Source organism: Limanda limanda, chromosome 19 (assembly GCF_963576545.1).
Source record: "Limanda limanda chromosome 19, fLimLim1.1, whole genome shotgun sequence".
NCBI lineage: Eukaryota > Metazoa > Chordata > Actinopteri > Pleuronectiformes > Pleuronectidae > Limanda > Limanda limanda.
Genome location: NC_083654.1, coordinates 15,704,867 through 15,723,961, shown reverse-complemented (window position 1 = coordinate 15,723,961; position 19,095 = coordinate 15,704,867). Strand labels below are relative to the sequence as shown.

General features: G+C 42.9%; 1 protein-coding gene across 1 annotated transcript; it reads left to right on the top strand.

The window, feature by feature from the left end:
* Positions 1 to 691: 691 nt before the first annotated feature.
* On the top strand, positions 692 to 14,703 carry fhl3b (four and a half LIM domains 3b). The gene is made up of 6 exons (XM_061092808.1): positions 692 to 828; positions 9,855 to 10,042; positions 11,921 to 12,095; positions 12,869 to 13,038; positions 13,731 to 13,917; positions 14,198 to 14,703. Exons 2-6 carry the CDS (start codon positions 9,887 to 9,889, stop codon positions 14,347 to 14,349), a joined length of 840 nt encoding a protein of 279 aa, XP_060948791.1. The 5' UTR covers positions 692 to 828; positions 9,855 to 9,886; the 3' UTR covers positions 14,350 to 14,703.
* The last annotated feature ends 4,392 nt before the right edge of the window (positions 14,704 to 19,095 follow it).

Below are 19,095 nucleotides of genomic sequence, written 5' to 3'. Positions count from 1 at the left end.
AAGTGTGCAAATAGTCACACCCTTTATCATTTGAATAAAAAGCATAATTTAAGTAAGTAAACGCTTTATAATTTGAATAAAAAGTCAAATTTAAATGTGTAAATAGTTACACCCTTTATAATTTGAAGCAAAAGTATAATTTAAGCAATTAAAAGCTTTATAATTTGAATAAACAGTTTTAAAAGTTTTATAAGACTTGTAAGACTAGTTCCTTAAATCATGTTCAAAAGTTATTTATAAAGTAAGATGTGTGTGAACTGCTGTTATACTTATCATTCATCAATTGTATACACACAAGATGATATAATTATATTCTTTGTAAATGCTAAATATGGTAGATCACATAAAATGATCCCTCTTATATAATGTTTCCACGTCTGTAAATATGATTTTGAGGATTTTCCGTTTAGAGAGATAATACAGTGGTTTCACATCAGCAGCTGGAAACCACGTGGATCCTGGAGCACCATGTATTTAAAATATTCTGTTACATCCAAAAAACACACACGGGGCCACCTTCTCTGCCCGTGAACTCCTCACAAGGTGAAAGAGACGGAGGGAGTGGAGAGAGAGAGAGAGACAGAGAGAGACAGAGAGAGAGAGAGAGAGAGAGAGAGAGAGAGAGAGAGAGAGAGAGAGAGAGAGAGTGGGGGGGGTTGGATGAGTTTGGCTTTTACGCACCAGACTCAAGACGCTTCAGTCCGTGGAAAACCTGCCGGGTCCAGAGTCCACGGAGGATTTAATCATCTGTCACTTTACACACAGAGCTGAAGAGACTCGATCCCGCAGAGTCCTGATCCCGCAGAGGAAGCTGATGCGCAAAGACCGGTACGTTTATATTGATCCACAGTTTTTAAATATCGTTAAGAAATAGACGACATGCAGGTGCAACGTTTTAATGCGTGAACGTGGAGTATCGTGTGATTTTTGAAGAGTTGTGCGATGAGTTTATTAACTGAACTATTTAACTTTGCCCGGATCCGCATCTCTACTTTTTCCTGCGCACAGGGAGACTTTAAATTAAACCATAAATAGACTTATTGATGGGTTTACTGGTTAATGTCCTATTTATAAGACTCTTAATAAGATACATTAGTGAGTATTATACTTTGGGTTGCCAGGTTGTGAAGAAGCCCTTTCAGCCTTTAGAACATTTATTCCACTTATTATTTCTATAAAGAAAGTGCTGCAGGGAATGTGGACTTAAATCCTTTCATAGAAGTTTTGAATGCTTGTTTATTTCCTGCTCATTTCGACATCTACAACTCAATCATATCAAACAACTACCAACCTGGCAACTCAATATGAATTGTTACTGTATGTGTCTGCTTGACTTTCAAGGAGTCTAGACTGGCTTACATTGAGTTCCTGGAGACTTGCTCTAACTTTAACTGTGGTTTAAATGCCTAATCCTGACCTTTAACCTCAATAGAACCTTTAAACATCTGAAACCTAATGATTTACACTATGGAGACTTGCAATTTGTCCCCATATGTGACTGTATAAACACATTTCTCTCCCCTACAACATGATGGATGCACCAGAGAGGATGTTCTTCTTAGCAGAGTGAGGAACTGGTGGAGGTTATTTGGGGGGAGGGGGGGGGTGGGGGGGTCCAGAGTGAGTAACTGATACTGTGGATAAACGCTGCAGCCCCCTGGTTTTCAAGTCAGGGTCCTGAGAAGAAGAACAAGGAGACCTTTGAGGACACAATCAGCCACATCTTGAGCTGGCTCACATGCAGGAGGCGTAATGGCACTGAGGAAGGGGGGGGGGGGCTCACAAAATAAAGCTTTATGTAGACAATTAGAGCTCCTACACACACACACACACACACACACGAGCGTGTCTGTCAAGCCATTCACTGCTGTTGAGTTATAGTGATGTCATGTCTGAAGATTACAAATTTTGTTCCGGAGACTCAGCAACCCCCCGCCCCCCTCCGACCGCTGCCTCCCCCAGCACCACTCATAGTTTCCACCACCGCACACCATCCTCATACCACCGCTATGTTTCAATCCATAATGTGTGTTTGTGCCTTTCATGTGCATTGTGTGTTTTTTTGGGTTCCACTTGGAAAAGGAATTCTTTGACTCTTGTCCTTTTTTTAGAAAGCAGAGGATGGTAGAAAAATAGTTCTTGTGCTCCGTGTCGGAACCGCACTGTTCTGCCACGTTTTGACCACAGTCGCATTCCTCTCGGATTCTTGCGTTGGGCGAAGGTCGAGCCGGAGTTCAGTCACTGGAGAAACGAGCCGCAGGCGAAGAAATCACATAGAAGGCGACAATTTGCATTCACAAATGAGTAACAGTCTTAAAATCTGAATATAAAGGACATTAGATTACTGACTTTACTAAATCTTATTCTGTTTTGTATTTACTCATCCAGCAGTTAAAGAGAATAATCATGAATCCTCTCTCCACCTAATGAATATAAATTCAATATTCACTTTCTTTTAGCTCTGTTTTTGGTCTCCACCGCCTTGAACTTTCTGTGGAGCTGCTAAAATCTCCTCTTTGTTCACCAGCCAGACTCCAACTGTGTGTGTCTGCTGTTTGCTGCAGGGCTGTAGTGTGTACAGTGGGTTTGTTTAGGGCCAAAAATGTAATTATGAGAACAATAAGAGAGAATCAAATCTGTAATTTTGGGCTGAACGGCTAAACAGTGAACTGAAGCTCACTCAATCGCTCAAAAACTCAAAGTCATACATCAAGGGAAGATGTAGAAGGAAGAACACTGAACAATACCTTTTTGGTTTCGCCCTGGTGACCGAGGCTTGTCTATGTAGGGACTCTGATTCTCTCCACACACAGAGATGAAGCTCGGAATCTAAGACAAATAAATCCAACAGCAAACATAAAACAGACACAGCACGTCCAACACTCGCTCGGAAAACAAACATTTGTTACCATTAACACCCAGGACTTGAACTGGACTCGCTGCCAGCTGCCTGGTGGGAAAACGTGTTTACTTGTGTATGTGTTCTGGATAACAACGGTCGGGTCTGAACGCTCCAAGTGATATAACACAGTCGCCAAGAGAAAATTCAGTGAGGATCCATTTTTAAATCCACTTCATAAACAAACGTGATTATGATCCTTTTCACTTTGATTGTTTTCTCCGTCCTTTGCAGAAGCTTTCAGACGTGTCCGATGTATTTTGAGCTGTGCCAGTGGCTTGGCTCCGGATGGTAACGTCAGCCTGAGCGGTCGGTCAGTCCACCGCTGTGGTCGAGACGTGAATCTCTCAGTGGAGTCACGTAGAGGTTCATGTTCCCCAGAGGATGGATCTCAAGCGCCATCATCTGGTCTAAATAGTTTTCTCTCCAACTCTTATTAGTTGAGGATGAAAACCGTGTTGAAATTAATTAAGTTTCCAATGATAAATGAACAGTGAGTAAATATTTATTTGATCTGAGATGGAGTTGGGGTGTTTCTTTAAATAGAATTCAAATGTTCACCTATGGTTTGTGTTTAAATGATATTGTTCTTTATGGAAACGTCCTGGGAAATGATGCTGATGGTCTTTTGATCTTGTTGTCTGACTGTTTGTCCTTTGAGTGGACGGAGGTGAAGCAGCAGCTGCAGAGCTCGTTGTTCCTCCAAGTAAACAAACAGCCAAATGGAGACTTATAAAACTGAGCCAGACACGTAGTCTATCTTTAAATGAGCTTTGTGTAGCAGGTTGTGTGTCATTATATCCAATGACACTGCTCGTATGGAACAGAGCATAAAAGAAATGTCTCTTGACTACACAACATCAGGTCAAGTGAAATGGACTGTTCCAGGAAATCTTCCAGGGAAATTCAAATATATTTTTAGTATCTATCATTAAACTGAAAGACGCAATTCATCTTGATGGGAGTTTTAATTATAGACAATGAATTGCACATTGTTTGGACATTTTAATTTGTCTCTGGGGCTGAAATAAGCTTTGTGATGTGAAGGAAGTTTTATAAAACAAAGCTCAACAATCACTCCATCTTAAAAAGCTCTTTACTCCCCAATATTTCAGCTTAGGTTACGTTTCACTACTATTGACAGTTATCATAGTTTTTAATTTAATAGACAAACCAGCTGAACCCAGGACACTCACTTTATCTTCTTCTCTTTGGAAACTGCAGTGACTGATCTTCGATGAGATTCTTTAATTTAGAGACAACACCAGATACAGTGTGTGTGTTGATTTGTATTTGTGTGCGTGCAGCTGATATTGGGCTTGTGATCCTGCAGGAAGTGGCACCACATTGAGCGTCTTTGTACCGGGGGGTGAAAGCGAGCGCAGTCATCTGATGGCCAATAAGAGACCGGCCTTGTTTTCCTATTTTTCTGTACCAGTTTATATCTGTTACCATGAGGGTGTCGCTTCACTCCTCCGCGGCTGCAGGGCACCTCTGTAGCTCCAGCTCTCCCCCCCCCCCAAATCCAGGTTGTGTAATTCAGGAGTCGCACAATATGAGGACTGTTCTCGTGCGGAGCAACCGTTAAAAACACCCTAATCTATAGCAGGGGATGTAAACAGTGAAGTGGCGACATAATTAAAAACCAACTCTGTTACGCACTTTCCTGTTTTAATTGGATGCACACACAAGGTCTGAGGCCGTTACAGTGAGAGCACAGAGGAAAGGCTGTTATTGTTGGTTCAAGGCAAAACGCTGTATTTCCTATGATATACACCAGTGCACTATAGACTCATTATATATATATGTGTGCTATATATAGTCCAAACTGTCAAAAGCAGTGTCATTTATACAGCAATAGTTCACGCACAGACACAAAGACACTAGTGTAAACTTAATGGTGGTGCTGGTGGAAAAGTTGGAGCATCACCGAAGTCATGGGATACGTCATCTAGTCGTGATGAATGTCAAGATGTATTACAATTTATGGCGAGGGGAGCACAGTGGTCAGGGCTGTGGTCTCACTGGTTTGAATCCTCAGTTAGATGGGGTCTTTTGTGTGAAGTTTGCATGTTCTCCCAGTGTCTGTGTGGGTTTCCTGTCGGTGCCACACCTTCCTCCCACAGGCCAAAGACATGCAGATTGAGCTGAGCTTGATTGGAGACTTTAAATTGACTGTAGTTGTGAATGTGAGTTTAAATGGTTGATATACTGGTCCAGAGGTCAGCTGGGATTGGCTCCAGCGACCCTCAAAGAATGATTTAAGATAATTGTCACGATATTTCAGTGAGGATGCGGCTGACCAACATTACGATTTACAAAAAAACAACTTTCCTACTCACTTTCCTGTTTTAACAGCTCAAACTTGTTCTTTTGTGAATGATGAAGTAAAGACGGCCCTGATTTTGAGTTTAAACATTTCTATGACCGATTCTAGGGAGTGTGGCTCGTATTCCGAGTGGGAATGTAATAACGTCACCCCACAAAGGCTTTTTCTTAGCATGCACAATTTAAGATTGTGTGGCTGTGACAGATTTAACACTCACCTATATACTGGTCCCACTGGGTTTTATTACGTGTGACAGCGGTTTTCATCATGGAACGGTCTGGTTTGTAAACCTCACACACGAGTCCAAATTCCTCCTCGGGGGAAAATAAACACTAACACCCAGCCGAGCTGTGATGGCTCGCAGAGTTCCTGGCTCCGGTCGTAAGAAAGTGTCAGGTTGTTGCGGAGAGTGAAACAACAGCAGTGAGCCATGAAGGGACATGAGACAGGAGGGAGGCCTGGTGGCTGATCCTGGGAGCCTGTTGCCATTTGGCTGCGACTACAAAGCTCTCATAGCGGAGTGACTGCGATAAATCCCTCAGCGGGACAGAGAATATCAGGGAAGAATCCAACATGTCCACTCCACGAGGTGAATTGTGGGTTTAAATAGTTTCGGCAGCCGTGCTACTCCAGAGAAAAGTACTTAGACAAGATGGATCGTTTGTTTAAATGTCGGGTGGTGAGGAGGAGAACTGGGGCAACAAGTATTCTTGGGCGTGTCCCAAGAGAACACCTGTAAAGTGAATGTCTCTTAAACCAGGCGCTGGCAACAGATGAGTCAGAGTCAGGAGACGGCTGAGACAAATGTCTGAATGTCAACGGTGTGATGATGAAGAGATTCTCACCAGACGTCAGTTGTGACCTTAGACTGTACATTAAACAGAAAGCTCCAAAATGTGAAGCCAGAACATCTGAATTGCCCCCTGGTGGCTGGCTGCAGTATAACCCTGCCTCCTCCATGTTAGCAGACATGGATCACGCTAAAAAAACAAAGCATATGTTCGTTATTTGGTATAATAACAATTAAGTGCGACCACAAGTATCCAGGATATTTAAGCTTAATTTTATTATCATAATAAAATATATAAACTGCAAGGTTTTAAATCACTTTACTAGGTTGTTAGGCTGAACACATTTGATCTTCTTTGTTTAACCCCTATTTATTTATTTTCCAATTCTGTTTTAGGTGGATTAAACTAATACATTAGCTTCAGGCATTTGATAAAATCTTAGGTTTTGCCTTGCGTTCTGTATTTATGCTAAGCTAAGCTAATTACCTCCTGACTCCAGCTTTACTTCACAACAGTTTATGAGTCTTTACCATAATTGCAAATTAGATAGATAGATAGATAGATAGATAGATTGATAGATTGATACATGGATACTTTATTAATCCCGTGGGAAATTTAGGACATCCAGTAGCTTATACATCTCACTGACATACATACATAAATCACATATGTAGCTTTTTTTTCGTTTAAAGCTACACAATTACGTAGCTTTAAAGATGATTTAAAGTCCGACAGCATAAAATATAGTGTTTTAATTAGATACTGTTTTGGAGGATTTCCCTGGTGGAGAAGTGGATGTATGGAGGAGAACAGCTGGAGGCCACAGAATGTGTCCACAGATGTCGTGGCTCAGGAAGAGAAACATAAAGACACAAAACCAACACTGTGTCCGGAAGGAAAGCCATTGTTCCACAGACGTGGACGGATGAGAATAGAAACCGAACCTCTCCAGACGTTGCAGGGGGGGAAGTCGAGCTGATTTCCCCATCCAGACAACAATCTGACAGAAAACAGACAGAGGATGTTGAGTTTTTCTCTGAGTTTGATTTTTCCTCCATGTTTTGTGAAGCCGGCCTGAGTCTCTGTGGGAGGAAGCGTTGTGTTATCTGCTGGGAGGTTTGAGGGACGTCCTCGGTGTTGCTCTAACTTGGTGTCGGGAGAAAACGCCGCGGAGGGACAGGGGAGTTTCTGTCGCTGGCGTCGGCTTCGGGACCCGACTGGGAGCACACTGTGTTTATCTTTCATGTTTATCTGAATTTACTGCATCATTGGTTATTAGAAAGCAGATGTTTGATAGCAGTCAGACGGGAGGAATGTAAACTGCACTTTCAGGACGACTCCTCCACGGACCAGATGCAAATACTTGGAGGTCGTGGAGCATGAAGCCCGGCACCTGGAAAACAGAACCCAGGCTCCGTGCAGCCGGGAAACCTTCAGCGTGAAGAGCGTTTCCTTCTTCACAGCTTCATTACCAACCACTAATGGCGGCTGAACAAACGGCCTTTTATCGCTGCACTGAGCTCTTGTTCCTCGTTTCAACCGAACACATGACGGCTCATTCCTCCACCCCCCCACCCTGGGAGATTTCAAAGCTAACCCCACCGCCTCTTTTCTGACATTACAGAAACATGTCAAACCACTCAGCCCAAAATAAGACAGACACTATAAACGACAACTGTTTCCAAGAGAAATATTTAAGTTTATGCCGTTTTGCAACATATTCCAGACGTTGTAGTGGTGAGCAGGAACATAAATCTCCACTTTAGATACAGGATCATGCTCAGGCCTGCCACTGGTTCCACACGAGGGTATTTTAACCTCCCACACATCATTTCCTCGCTCATTTCCTTTTGCTGTTGCAGAACATGGGGTCAGATATTCTGTTAATGCCACGCTGTGTTCAGTAATAACGCTGGGATGATGTTATTGTCTGTGCGCCCGGCCTGATTTCCACCTGTCCTTCCTCTGCTCCACAAGCCTCAGGTCAAGCATTTGGATTGTCTCTCTTTTTTTTTTACATATTTCAGGTTCACGTGTCTCTGGTCATTTTTGCATCTCTCTGGTTGCTGTGTGTCTCTATGTATCTTCTTGACATTTTAGAATAGACCTTTTTCACCCAGAGACCTTATTGTTCCTGATGAGCTGAAAACTAACATTTAAACATCATCTCCTTGGTCGGGATATGATGAGAAAGACATGTTTGGAGTTCAACTCTGCAGATCATCCTCATTACTCCGGTGGGATTGTGTTTTGTAACTTGTGCCCAGACAGCTTTATGAAAGCAGGCAAGGCAAGAATTCATAATGAGGCAATTGAGATTTAAAGATATTTTTTAGAAAAGAACAAAGTTGTGCTTTTAGAAGCTGCAATAACGAAGTGTGTGCGGGAAAGGAATTTTATTCCTCAGCAGTTTTTGAAAAGAAAAACACTGGTAGTTTTGTTAAGATTTAATCAAGAGGCAAAATGTGGGACATGCACTTGAGATGATTGAGAAACCTCAAAATGTTTAGATAGAATATAACAAGATCGCTGTAATTTGATTGGGTTAAAATGCATTTAGCAAACACAACATGTCATTACCAGTTTAGGATTTTGTTATTTTCTTTTGAAGAGTAAATGATTGTTACACATTCACAAGTGAGGTGTGGACAAAAGAAGTGAACGAGATAAACGAGTGCCCTTTAAAACACAAACCAAACACAGATGAAAGAAGCCCTCGAGAGAGAGAGAGAGACTTTGAAATTGAGAACACCGTTTCACTCCAGCTCCCAACAATTAATATTGTTTAGTTGTTCCGTCTCAATGCCAAACCTGCCGCAGGGGGTTTCAAACAAGAATGAGTGGGAGGGAGCGGCCGACATCACAAGCTTTCACTGGTTAGTGAGTAACGAGGAAATAAGAGAAGCGGTTATATCTTGAGGGTGAAGATTTACAATGAATCAACCCTTCAGTCTTCATTCAGCCATCTCCATTCTTTACATTTAAACTGCACAACAATATCTTCCGGCGTTCTGTTTCTATTTCCTGCGTCCTAAATCATTTTAATGACTCTATTGGGCGGTTTCACATTTTTTTTCCAGAGTCGCCAACAAGCTCCTCCTCTTCCCTCTTAACTTTGAACATCTCCCAGACTGACACCAGGTCATCACCATCAGTAACTGGTCCCCCATCGCTGCTCCTCTGGCGTCCCCCAGGGCTCCGTGTTTGGGCGTCTCCTGTTCTTTCTCTTCATGTTCCAGTTTTCAATCTTTCTGACAGTCGCCATGACGCTTGTTAGTGATTGTTCCGTTCATAGACTGTATGTGAAGATCAGTGTAGCCTCCATGACGTCACCCACAGGTTTCTGGTTTGGTCTCCCGGTCCGTGTGCAGCCTGGAGGCCTGAGGTTCTCCTCCACCTGGTTTAAAGCAGGCGATGTGTGATTAATATAAATTATAAAGTACGTCTCGTGAGATGAGGAGGATCTTCACAGCCATTACTACCAAGGATAAACACAAGTTCAGGTCGTTAATATATGTTTAACTTCTCATGTCTATAAGCACATAATAAACAAAGTCTATAGTGGAGCAGAGGGATAGGATATCAGAATGAGAAAAGCAGATAATACGACCTAAACATATTGTACAGAACTAACATTTCATTTCACTCTTCATTTTCTCAGGAGGTGTCCACATTTATAGTTTCTTTCCTGTTGGTCGTTGTTCATGATCCAAAGCTCTCTTCCTCCTGCTTTCTCTCTCTCTAATCCCAGTCCTCCTCCTCCTCCTCCTCCTCCTCCTCCTTCCTGCCTCGGATACTGATACCAACCTGCGTCTGGGACTTCTTTGTTTTTCAGTTGGTCAGCCAGAAAAAACAGAGACAGGCATCATGAGTGACCGCTTCGACTGCAAAAACTGCAACGAGTCCCTGTACGGGCGCAAGTACATCCAGGTGGAGGACAGCCCTCACTGCGTTCCCTGCTACGACCGCCTGCACGCACACACCTGCCAGGAGTGCAAGGAACTCATCGGCCACAACGCCAAGGTGAGAACGAACGGAGCTGAAGTACATGTACTCAACTGCTGCACTGGAATCTGAGCATTTGTACTTTGCATTAGAATAGCAAATGACCTTCTGTATCTCACAATTATGAAGAAAGTGATAAAAAGTGTTCTCTCTTGGCTCATGTCCCATCCTTCCACCATCCTTCCTCTACTTTCAGAGAAATCCCTTCAGTAGTTTTTGAGGAATCTTGCAAGAACATAACCTCCTCTCAGAAGCTGTAACATTTAGGTACTTTTCTCAAGTACCACTTCAAACGTGGGACTTAACTTTTAGTTGAATATTTCTAAAGTGTAATATCACTACTCAAGAAGAAGGGATCATGAGAAGGCCCCACTTCTTCCACTTGTGATCATTCTCCGAAACTGCTGCTGGAACCAGCTGGTGTTCCTGAGAAACCTCAGCTGCTCTGACAGAACATCAGATTGTCTGTAATCTCCTTTAACAGCCCGAATGCCTTTTAGTTAGTGAGAATGAGAAACAGCGTCCCGGAGGACACACCCACAGACGCCATGAGGCCATCGGCGTCCTGTGAGTTATGGACTCCCTGCGAGGGGCTGGCAGTAAATTACGCCGCTGTTTGCTTTGGGCCGTTCCGTCCTCCAAGGACAAGACGTAACAACATTCGTCCTCGGCCCTTCGCAGCATGTTGTTGTTTTTTTTACTGTGAAACCCCATCCTTCAAAAGATAAGTTTTTCCCGCACCGCTCAATGGAGCCATTTGTCACGGAGCTGACCACATGAACTGGAACTCGAGCAGCTGTTGAAGAGAAACATTTAAGAAGATAAAGAAGAGAAAGTGGATTTTTCTCATGTTTGTGTCCTCGCGTTAACTCTTTTTCTTGGAGGGCAGCAGGATGTCGTAGGAACGGAAAAAAATGAAAAGTCTTTGGGTTTCAGCCTCTCGCGTCGGCAAACATCCAAAGCACTGAAGTGTCCTTGTGTGGGAAACTGGATCCTGTGGCTGACCGTGACCTCTGACCTCTGAGCGGATGAGGGGCAGCACATTGAGTCTCCCTCAGAGGAACTGTAGAGAGACACCACAACCACAAACTGCCTCAGTGAAGAAACATCCCGCTTTATTTTTAAACCAACATCAACCACCATAAACAAAACTTTTAATCTTGAATGTTGAGATTGTTTTATTTCTTATTACAAAATAATCTAATCTATATTTACTTTTATCTGGGCACCAGAGCAGCTTTAAATGTAGAAGCCACAATCCTTAAGAAAGGTTTCGATAAGCAAGAACAACAGTACTGATTTCTACAAAACTAAGTGGACGGATGGAACATGGGCCAAGAGAGAACTTGTTCAATTTGTAATCACTTTTTTTCAACATTGTGAGACTTAATTCATGGAACTTGATGAAAAAAACATGCATTTTTAGGGGACTGATATTTATGAGGTTGCAGAAGGGGACTGTGGTGGAGCTTTACCCTCCAGGATACAGGAAGTTTGATAACACTTTCTTTAACATTACAACATCAGTTTTTTGACACTTTCATAGATTTCATTTGGCCATAATTCATGGATCTTCTTGATTTTTATCAAATCCCGCTCATTTAGTGGACTAAAATCTTTGAGTGTGTCCAATTTGGTGCAGATATAAATAAAAAATACATGAACATGATGGTTTTGGTGCAGAATCTAAGGGACTGTCGGGCCTTGGCTCTTGCTCTCTACTGAAAGCCATCCTAGATTGTTTTTAATGTCTCTTACGCTGATGTCTTAGTTCAGGAAGTAAGGTGTTGACCAGTCTATTTCTAAATGTGATCATAGAGTTTCTCCACTTAGATCCTGTGAAGTTTGACCATCCCTCTTTGCCCCCTGTGACCCCCCCCTCTCCTCTCCCTGCAGGAGCTCTTCTATGAGAACAGACATTACCACTCGCACTGCTTTCGCTGCTTCCGCTGCGACCGCTCTCTGGCCGACGAGCCCTTCACCAGCCAGGAAGGCGCGCTCGTGTGCAGCGACTGCTTCTGCAACGAGTTCTCCTCCAAGTGCGTGGCCTGCGACAAGACGGTGATGCCAGGTAGTGACAGGAATGAGAGAGGAGCGAGTTAACCAGCCTTCTCGCTGACAGATCCTTGAGCAACCACAACAAAGGAGTCAGACAGTTCACACCCAGTCTCTGCAGGGTTAAAGATGTCAAACCGGGTGTGACGGCTCAGATGTGACACAATGATTGTTTCCTTGCTCCGGTGAACATTTCTCCCGGCAGAGGTTTCAGCTCCGGCTGCTGTGACGACACCAGAGCAGCGGCGGTGTCGGATGACTGGAAATTACACTGTGGGATCATTATAACTCACCAGTTCTTCTCTGAGCTGAGCAGTCACTTCTCTCCAGTTTCTGTTGGGCCTGGAATGCCTTTATAACCTTCACCCCACTTTTAACACAGCCAAGTTCAAGTTCTAAACACCGTCAGGCCTCCTCGTCTTCACTTCAGCTCCCAGGAGTAGTAAAACAAGGCCGATGATTAAAGGACCTGACATAACATCCACTTTCATAAGCATGAGTGGTTCCCAACTTCTATAAAACCTCTTCAGTGAACGGGTGTTTCTCGTACTCAGCCTCTTAGAAAAGAGTTAAAACTAGAGAACAAAACAATCCTGTCAGGTTGATTTGACGAGAGATAAGAGGAAGAACAGGTTCATCCTCACTTTCGGTTTTCTCAGTGTTTGTGTGAGCGTCATCAGCTCAAAGGAAACAGAAGCTTTAACATGTCAGGAAAGATCCCCACAGAAAAAGCATTCATCATTCCCCACCTTCATCTGCTCCCTCGCTTTGTCTCCTCTCCTCCGCCAGGCTCCAAGCTGCTGGAGTACGGCGGCTCCACGTGGCACGAGGACTGTTTCACGTGTCACGGCTGCGAGAAGCCGATCGGTGCCGAGGCTTTCATCCCGGACAAAGACAACTACTACTGTGTGCCGTGCTACGAGGGCAGGATGGCTCCTCGGTGCTACCACTGCAAGAAGGTGAAGCCGGCAGCACGGGTGATACGGCTCATGTCGTAAATATTGTTTAATCCAAACACAAGAATCAAAGTTGCTCAGTTTACAACAACACTTCAGAGAATCAGAATCAGAGTTCTTTTAATTGCCAAGTATATTTGCACATACAGGAAATTGCCATGGTGTGGTTGGTGCACTGTACATAAAACAACAATTGTACATAAAACAACAATATATACAGTAAGACAACACAATATATACAGTAAGAGAGACACCTCTTTCACCTTAATAACTTAACTTAAACATTTAATCAAATATCACAACTGCTATCAATTAAGATTACATCAACTAATTCATTAAGCAGTTAAAGGTGATTATTGTTTTTAGACAGTACGAGGATGGTAGGAAAAAAGTAAATGAAACGTATAAATAAAGTGGGAAAGGTTTTTTATAGCCCCAGTGTGATTTTAAAAACTACCTGAAAAAACCCAGCAATCATCTTTAAGAAAAATTCATCTGAAGTTGATTTTGTGAATTAGATCCGTGTCCCATGCACTCACATGGAGGAGGCAAGGTTTATGGTCTATATTGCAGCCAACCACCAGGGGGTGATCCTGATTATTTGTCATGTCGTCCATCTTTTTATACAGTCTACAGGCACCACTTATAAACAGCCAAGCAGAAACTTTATACCCTTTATGTGTGTGTGTCTGCAGGCGCTCACTAAAGGAGGAGTGACCTACAAGGAGCAGGTTTGGCACAAGGAGTGTTTCTCCTGCACCGGCTGCAAAGCTCAGCTGGCCGGTCAGCCCTTCACCTCTCAGGGCGAGAGTCCGTACTGTGTCAAGTGCTTCAGCAGCCTCTACGCCAAGAAGTGTGCCGGCTGCAACACGGCCATCACGGGTCAGTAGAAATGAGTTTGAGGATTACATTAAAACAACCGGATTCTCACAAAACTCGTACATTGTGGGTCAAGTTGGATCAATTGAGCTTTGCCACGGATCTAGATCAGGAGGTGGATCCAGGAATCTCTTTCTTATATTGCCTAATAGGTTTTCTTTACATTTTTACCACTTTCCCAGGGAATAATTCATGGTTCTAGATGAAAAATCCTTCATATATTGGTGCAGAGTGTTAGGCCTTGGTGCTCCAGTTGCTCATGTGTTGTCTGTCTCTCTCCCAGGGTTCGGGGATGGGAAGTACATCTCCTTCGAGGACCGGCAGTGGCACCAGCCATGCTTCAAGTGCTCGCGCTGCTCCGTGTCGCTGGTGGGCTCCGGCTTCTTCCCCGACCGCGGCCAGATTCTGTGTGCGGACTGCAACAACGACGACTGACCCGCGGGCGGCTTACTGGTCCCACAGCAGCCAGACATCGAACTCTGCTGGCACCAGCGGAGAAACGCCTGAACCTCAGCTTTGCACATGAACACTGCAACTCACTCACAGCCAAACGGTGACGCGGAGCTCGGTATTCACGACTCAGAACTCAGACTTTAGCACGTTCAAATGTTTTCTGTCCTGTGATACAGTAAATATGTTTTGCACATCAAATAATGAATAAAATATAAAAAACATGCTATTGAATGGAACTGTTTAATTATGCATAAAGCTAATAACTCACTCTTTTATACTATTTGAAACAGTAATTAGACAAAAGCTAAAGTTTCAAACATTGTATTGCCATTTATAAAACTGACTCTTTTCCTTTTGCTATTTGTATTTAAACATCTGTGTTCAGTTTTTTTTTCCAGCTTATATAAACTTTCACTGCAGTGTACATGCAATAAAACTAAGCATAAATGAAATGAATGTATAAATATCATACTTGTCTTGTGAATTGAACATGAACAGAAGATCCCGTGATGTACAGCAGGTGTCAGCAGGTTATTTATTCACGAGGAGTCGCAAGAGAAAACCTCCTGGGAAAACCTTTACTGTGAAAACTATTATTTCGTCTTCAACTTTTTTCTTTTAAGAAAATCTCCCTTTGAAAAAACCTTTACCCTCGTTTCCCAAAGGTTTTCAGTTCGTCGCCCCATGAAGACTCTCCTTCATAACATAAACTACATAAATATTTAAAGTTCAGAACCTCTGCACTGATCTCCTCTGATTGTGTTTATATGGAGGCTGTGCCAGGCTGCTGTTCACGTCATGAGGAGAGGGGGGGGGGGGGGGAGCAGAGGAGCAAGATGAGAAAGATGATCTGGTTTAGGACACACTGATCTAAAAGGACAAAGTATATATATGTGGAGTAGCACGTTGTCATTCGATGTTACATCTTTAAATTTCTAGAAAATGTTTGAATTTGACAGACATAAAGTTTTAATATTGTAATAACTCCAGAGAATGGATTTGGATGTCTCCACTTCCTTCCACTATCCAATTAAGCCAAACTGTCCTTGATACGATGTTGATACGTTGTTAGAAACGATGAAGAGATGTTGTCGTGGTTACGTTGTCCCGCTGAAACGCACGCTCGACCAATCACAAGCCAGTTTCAATCATGACATTCTTAGTTGAAAATGTGACACTTGAACATATATCACTGTGATTAGAAGAGAAAAATTCCTGGTGTACTTTGCTCGTATTAGTTTGGTCCACGTCCCATCTGTTAACATGGAGGAGGCCGGGTTTACGAGCCGCACTGCAGCCAGCCGCCAATTTAGAGAATATTATCTTAACGATTAGAAAACGAGATGAGAAACCACAGAATATAATTGATTTAAAGGGGTAGTCAGTCCTGACAGGTGCTAACGGATAAAAGTTACGAGCCGTCCTCCTCACTCCGGGCCTGTGGTACTCCCTCGTAAACTTAGAAATTCATCTGCCCGGCCGTGATATACAGTCGCTGTAACTTCCTGCGTTTGATCGTCATTTACGACTCAGTGTTAACGTTGACTCGCTGCAACGGGCCTGCTCTTTACATGCTGTTAGAACCTTATCACCAGATTAACTCCAGATGAAAAATAAAGAGAGGGGGGGCCGTGTGGCGCTGCTCTTCGTTTGAGCTTTTCCCATGACTCCTCCCGAAATGTGCTTGACCTTGTTTGTAAGAGAGCAGCCTTGTTTGGTCCCATGAGGAGGAGGAGGAGGAAGAAGAGGAAGAGGAGGAGGAGGAGGAGGAGATAGGATGGGGGTTGAAGATCCCATGTCATCCCGCTCGGCCTCTGCAGGGACTCGAACTCAGCTGGGGTCCGCTTGTGGAGGCTGTTGAAATAATTAGACGACGTGACTCTGACAGACCACAGACGAGCGAAGGCGGCTACGCCTCCGACACCAGATCCTGCAGCTTCTACACCTCACTGCATATTTCCTCAAGTCTAAAGTCCTTACATGACTGTGTAGAATCCACAGGGATTCACATGTGAGCGTCTGCCAGCTGGACGCAGTCTTTGTCTCTCTGGGATTCGCCCTGTTGTAACGTTTGAATGATGAGGACAATGTTAAGAGGGTCAGTTCACTTGAATTACCTAAAACACACTTGTCACTTACCCCTGGTGGTTTGTAGCTCGCCAATACATTTGTTTTTATAAATTCATGAGTCCCTTTTACAGAGAAACATTATTATAGGGTCAGGCACAAGAGAAAAATGAGAACGGGAAGATTTCTTTTTTTTTCCATTTTGCAAGTGTCAAGAAAAATGCCTTGTGTGGATGATTTGGTCAATTGTTCCTCAGATTTGGGTTTAGTAAGAGATGAGTCAATTATTTCTCCTCTTTTAATTATTTGTACATCGAATGAATTGTCTTTCAGGTTTATCCAGAGGATTATATATCTTGAAAATAACGATCTAGTTGGTTGGTTTTGATGGTTGAAAAATAGGTTGGTTGGTTGCTAAGTTGTTATGTTGGTTAGTTGGTTGCTAGGTTGGTTGGTTGGTGGTTGGTTGGTTGGTTTGTAGATACCAATACTTTATTACAATAGTCAGGTTCTGACTGGTCTTCATGAGAAAGTGGTCGCAACACAAGAAATAAAAAATAACACAGTTGATGGGAAAATCTATATTTTCACTAAAGGTCATCGGGGCTGGAGTGAGGCTGTTTGTAATATCTCAATTCCCGTTGAAGGGTCAGTAGTTAACGCTGACACTTGATACAACACAAGCTGGTTTTCAACACACACCACAACAGCTCCCTAGGAGAAACACTGGGACCCACTGTTCTGGACACTCAACATCCCAGTTTGATAATTTTAAGGATAAGGGTCAAACTCCACAGCACATGGCAGGAAACCAGATTCTTTGTCCTACAATTTACGCTGCCTCGGTTTGTCATCATTTTTCCAATCTGGATTGTAATGTCAAAAAGAGGTCTGTCAAACCGCCAGAGATACTATCATTCTCCCTTTAAATTACTATTCAGCAGAGTCATTCATGGTTTAACTTCAGGAATCTTGCACGGTCGACAGCTCGGTTACAGCTTCGCCTTGGTCAGTTCTTTCCAGCGAATTCCCTGACGTGACGGCGAAAATGAAACAACAATTTGCTGTTAAGTAGCGTAACACAAATCACACATTCAGGCCTCATTACTCACACGGCCTCAGGACACATGTGTGGAATGTGTTCTCGTGTGAGGCTCCAGCCAGATCGCATTGCGTAGACTGCGATGCTGCGTGTCTCGAATGTGACTTGTGACTGAGTCATGGTCTCTCGTGTTAACTGGTCCAAACTGTCCTTGACATTATCCATGTGTTGGAATGGTAAGAGTAGACATGGGAGGAGAAGAGGAAGTAACACTGTCGGGGGAATGTCTCCAAACCTGTGTTAATGCATAATACCCCGTCATTATGAATCATCACCTCGGGTAAAGATGTCAAGGCTCCAGCAAAACCTGCATGTGAGCGAAGGTGGAAAAATATTTTTTGGTGGAGATTGTTTTTGTTGTTTTTGCGTAAACCAATGAACCAACAATACGAATGTGGGTGAAAACACAACGTCCCTGATGTGTGTTTGAGCAATAAAGTCATGAAATGTACCACAGCAGCTTCAGCCAACAGTTGTTGAGACATTTTGGTCATAGGGAAAAATTCTATCTCATCGAAGGAACATCAAAGTTATCAGGATTCTTAACTTTTCTGTATGGAAGAAAATAGTTACCACGCTAACTGACTGACTAACTAACGGCTGTTTCATAAAGTTGTTAGAATTCATCCTGTGGGGACAATGAATTTGTGTCCTTAAAAAAAACCCCACAGTCGTTAGCTTTCATCACCTGGGAACCATGAACCTCCAAATACCCAAATGTCCGAGCAGTTCATCCAATAGTTGTGATTTTTTTGATGATAAACATTATTAAAACTGTGGCTGCTCTGAGGAAAGGTCAGAAGGTTCAACCTCTGAGGACCTTGAATGTCCACACACCACATTACTAGCACGGCTGTAAAATCTGCAAACTGCTGGAGAAACAGAGGAGTAAAGAAAACCCTATGACTGTGTCGTTCATACCAGATGAAATGTGACTCTGGGATGGACTGGTGGTGCTGGTGGATAGAACAGAGGAATGTTATTTCCAGGAATTGAATCTTCCCAGTCAGACTCACCATCGTATGTGTTTGTCAGGAGTTCAGTTTCCACAGAACGCTCGTCTCCATCTCCACATGTGGTGGTGATGGTGTTTCAGGCCGGTTGTGACTAATGTGCTAGTCACTGCAGAATTTAAGTACTTCAACAAATGCTCTCAAATATGTGCTTTTCGTCCAAAAATCCACACAGGGAGAAAAAGAGCTGAGTCTCAAACTCTGACTATGTAAATATTCAATACTGATCCACTTATTTCACCATCAACTCCTTTAACTTAAAATCCACCTTGATCTGATCACCTCATTAGACACATTACAACTAGAAAAGGCTCCTTTTTATGAGAATCTGCAGTTGGCTCATTAAAATAGGTGAAATACTGCAAGAGCCAAAATGCAATAAATGAAAGAAGCTGTGAATAAAAGTGCTCAAATAACTTGTTACCTTAATTTATGTGCAAGCACTTAGATTTTTTCCAAATCCCCAAATAAATCCTGATGTTTTCATTTGGTTTGCTTCAAATCTACTTAAAAAAAAAAAAATTAAGCCTAATAAAACTTTGACAA

What these genes read in the sequence shown, in the direction of transcription:
- fhl3b (XM_061092808.1), top strand. Translation starts at nt 9,887, where the DNA reads ATGAGTGACCGCTTCGACTGCAAAAACTGCAACGAGTCCCTGTACGGG. An exon ending in CGACAAGACGGTGATGCCAG is followed by an intron (nt 12,096 to 12,868) that starts GTAGTGACAGGA and finishes CTCCTCCGCCAG; the next exon opens with GCTCCAAGCTGCTGGAGTAC. An exon ending in GGTGCTACCACTGCAAGAAG is followed by an intron (nt 13,039 to 13,730) that starts GTGAAGCCGGCA and finishes GTGTGTCTGCAG; the next exon opens with GCGCTCACTAAAGGAGGAGT.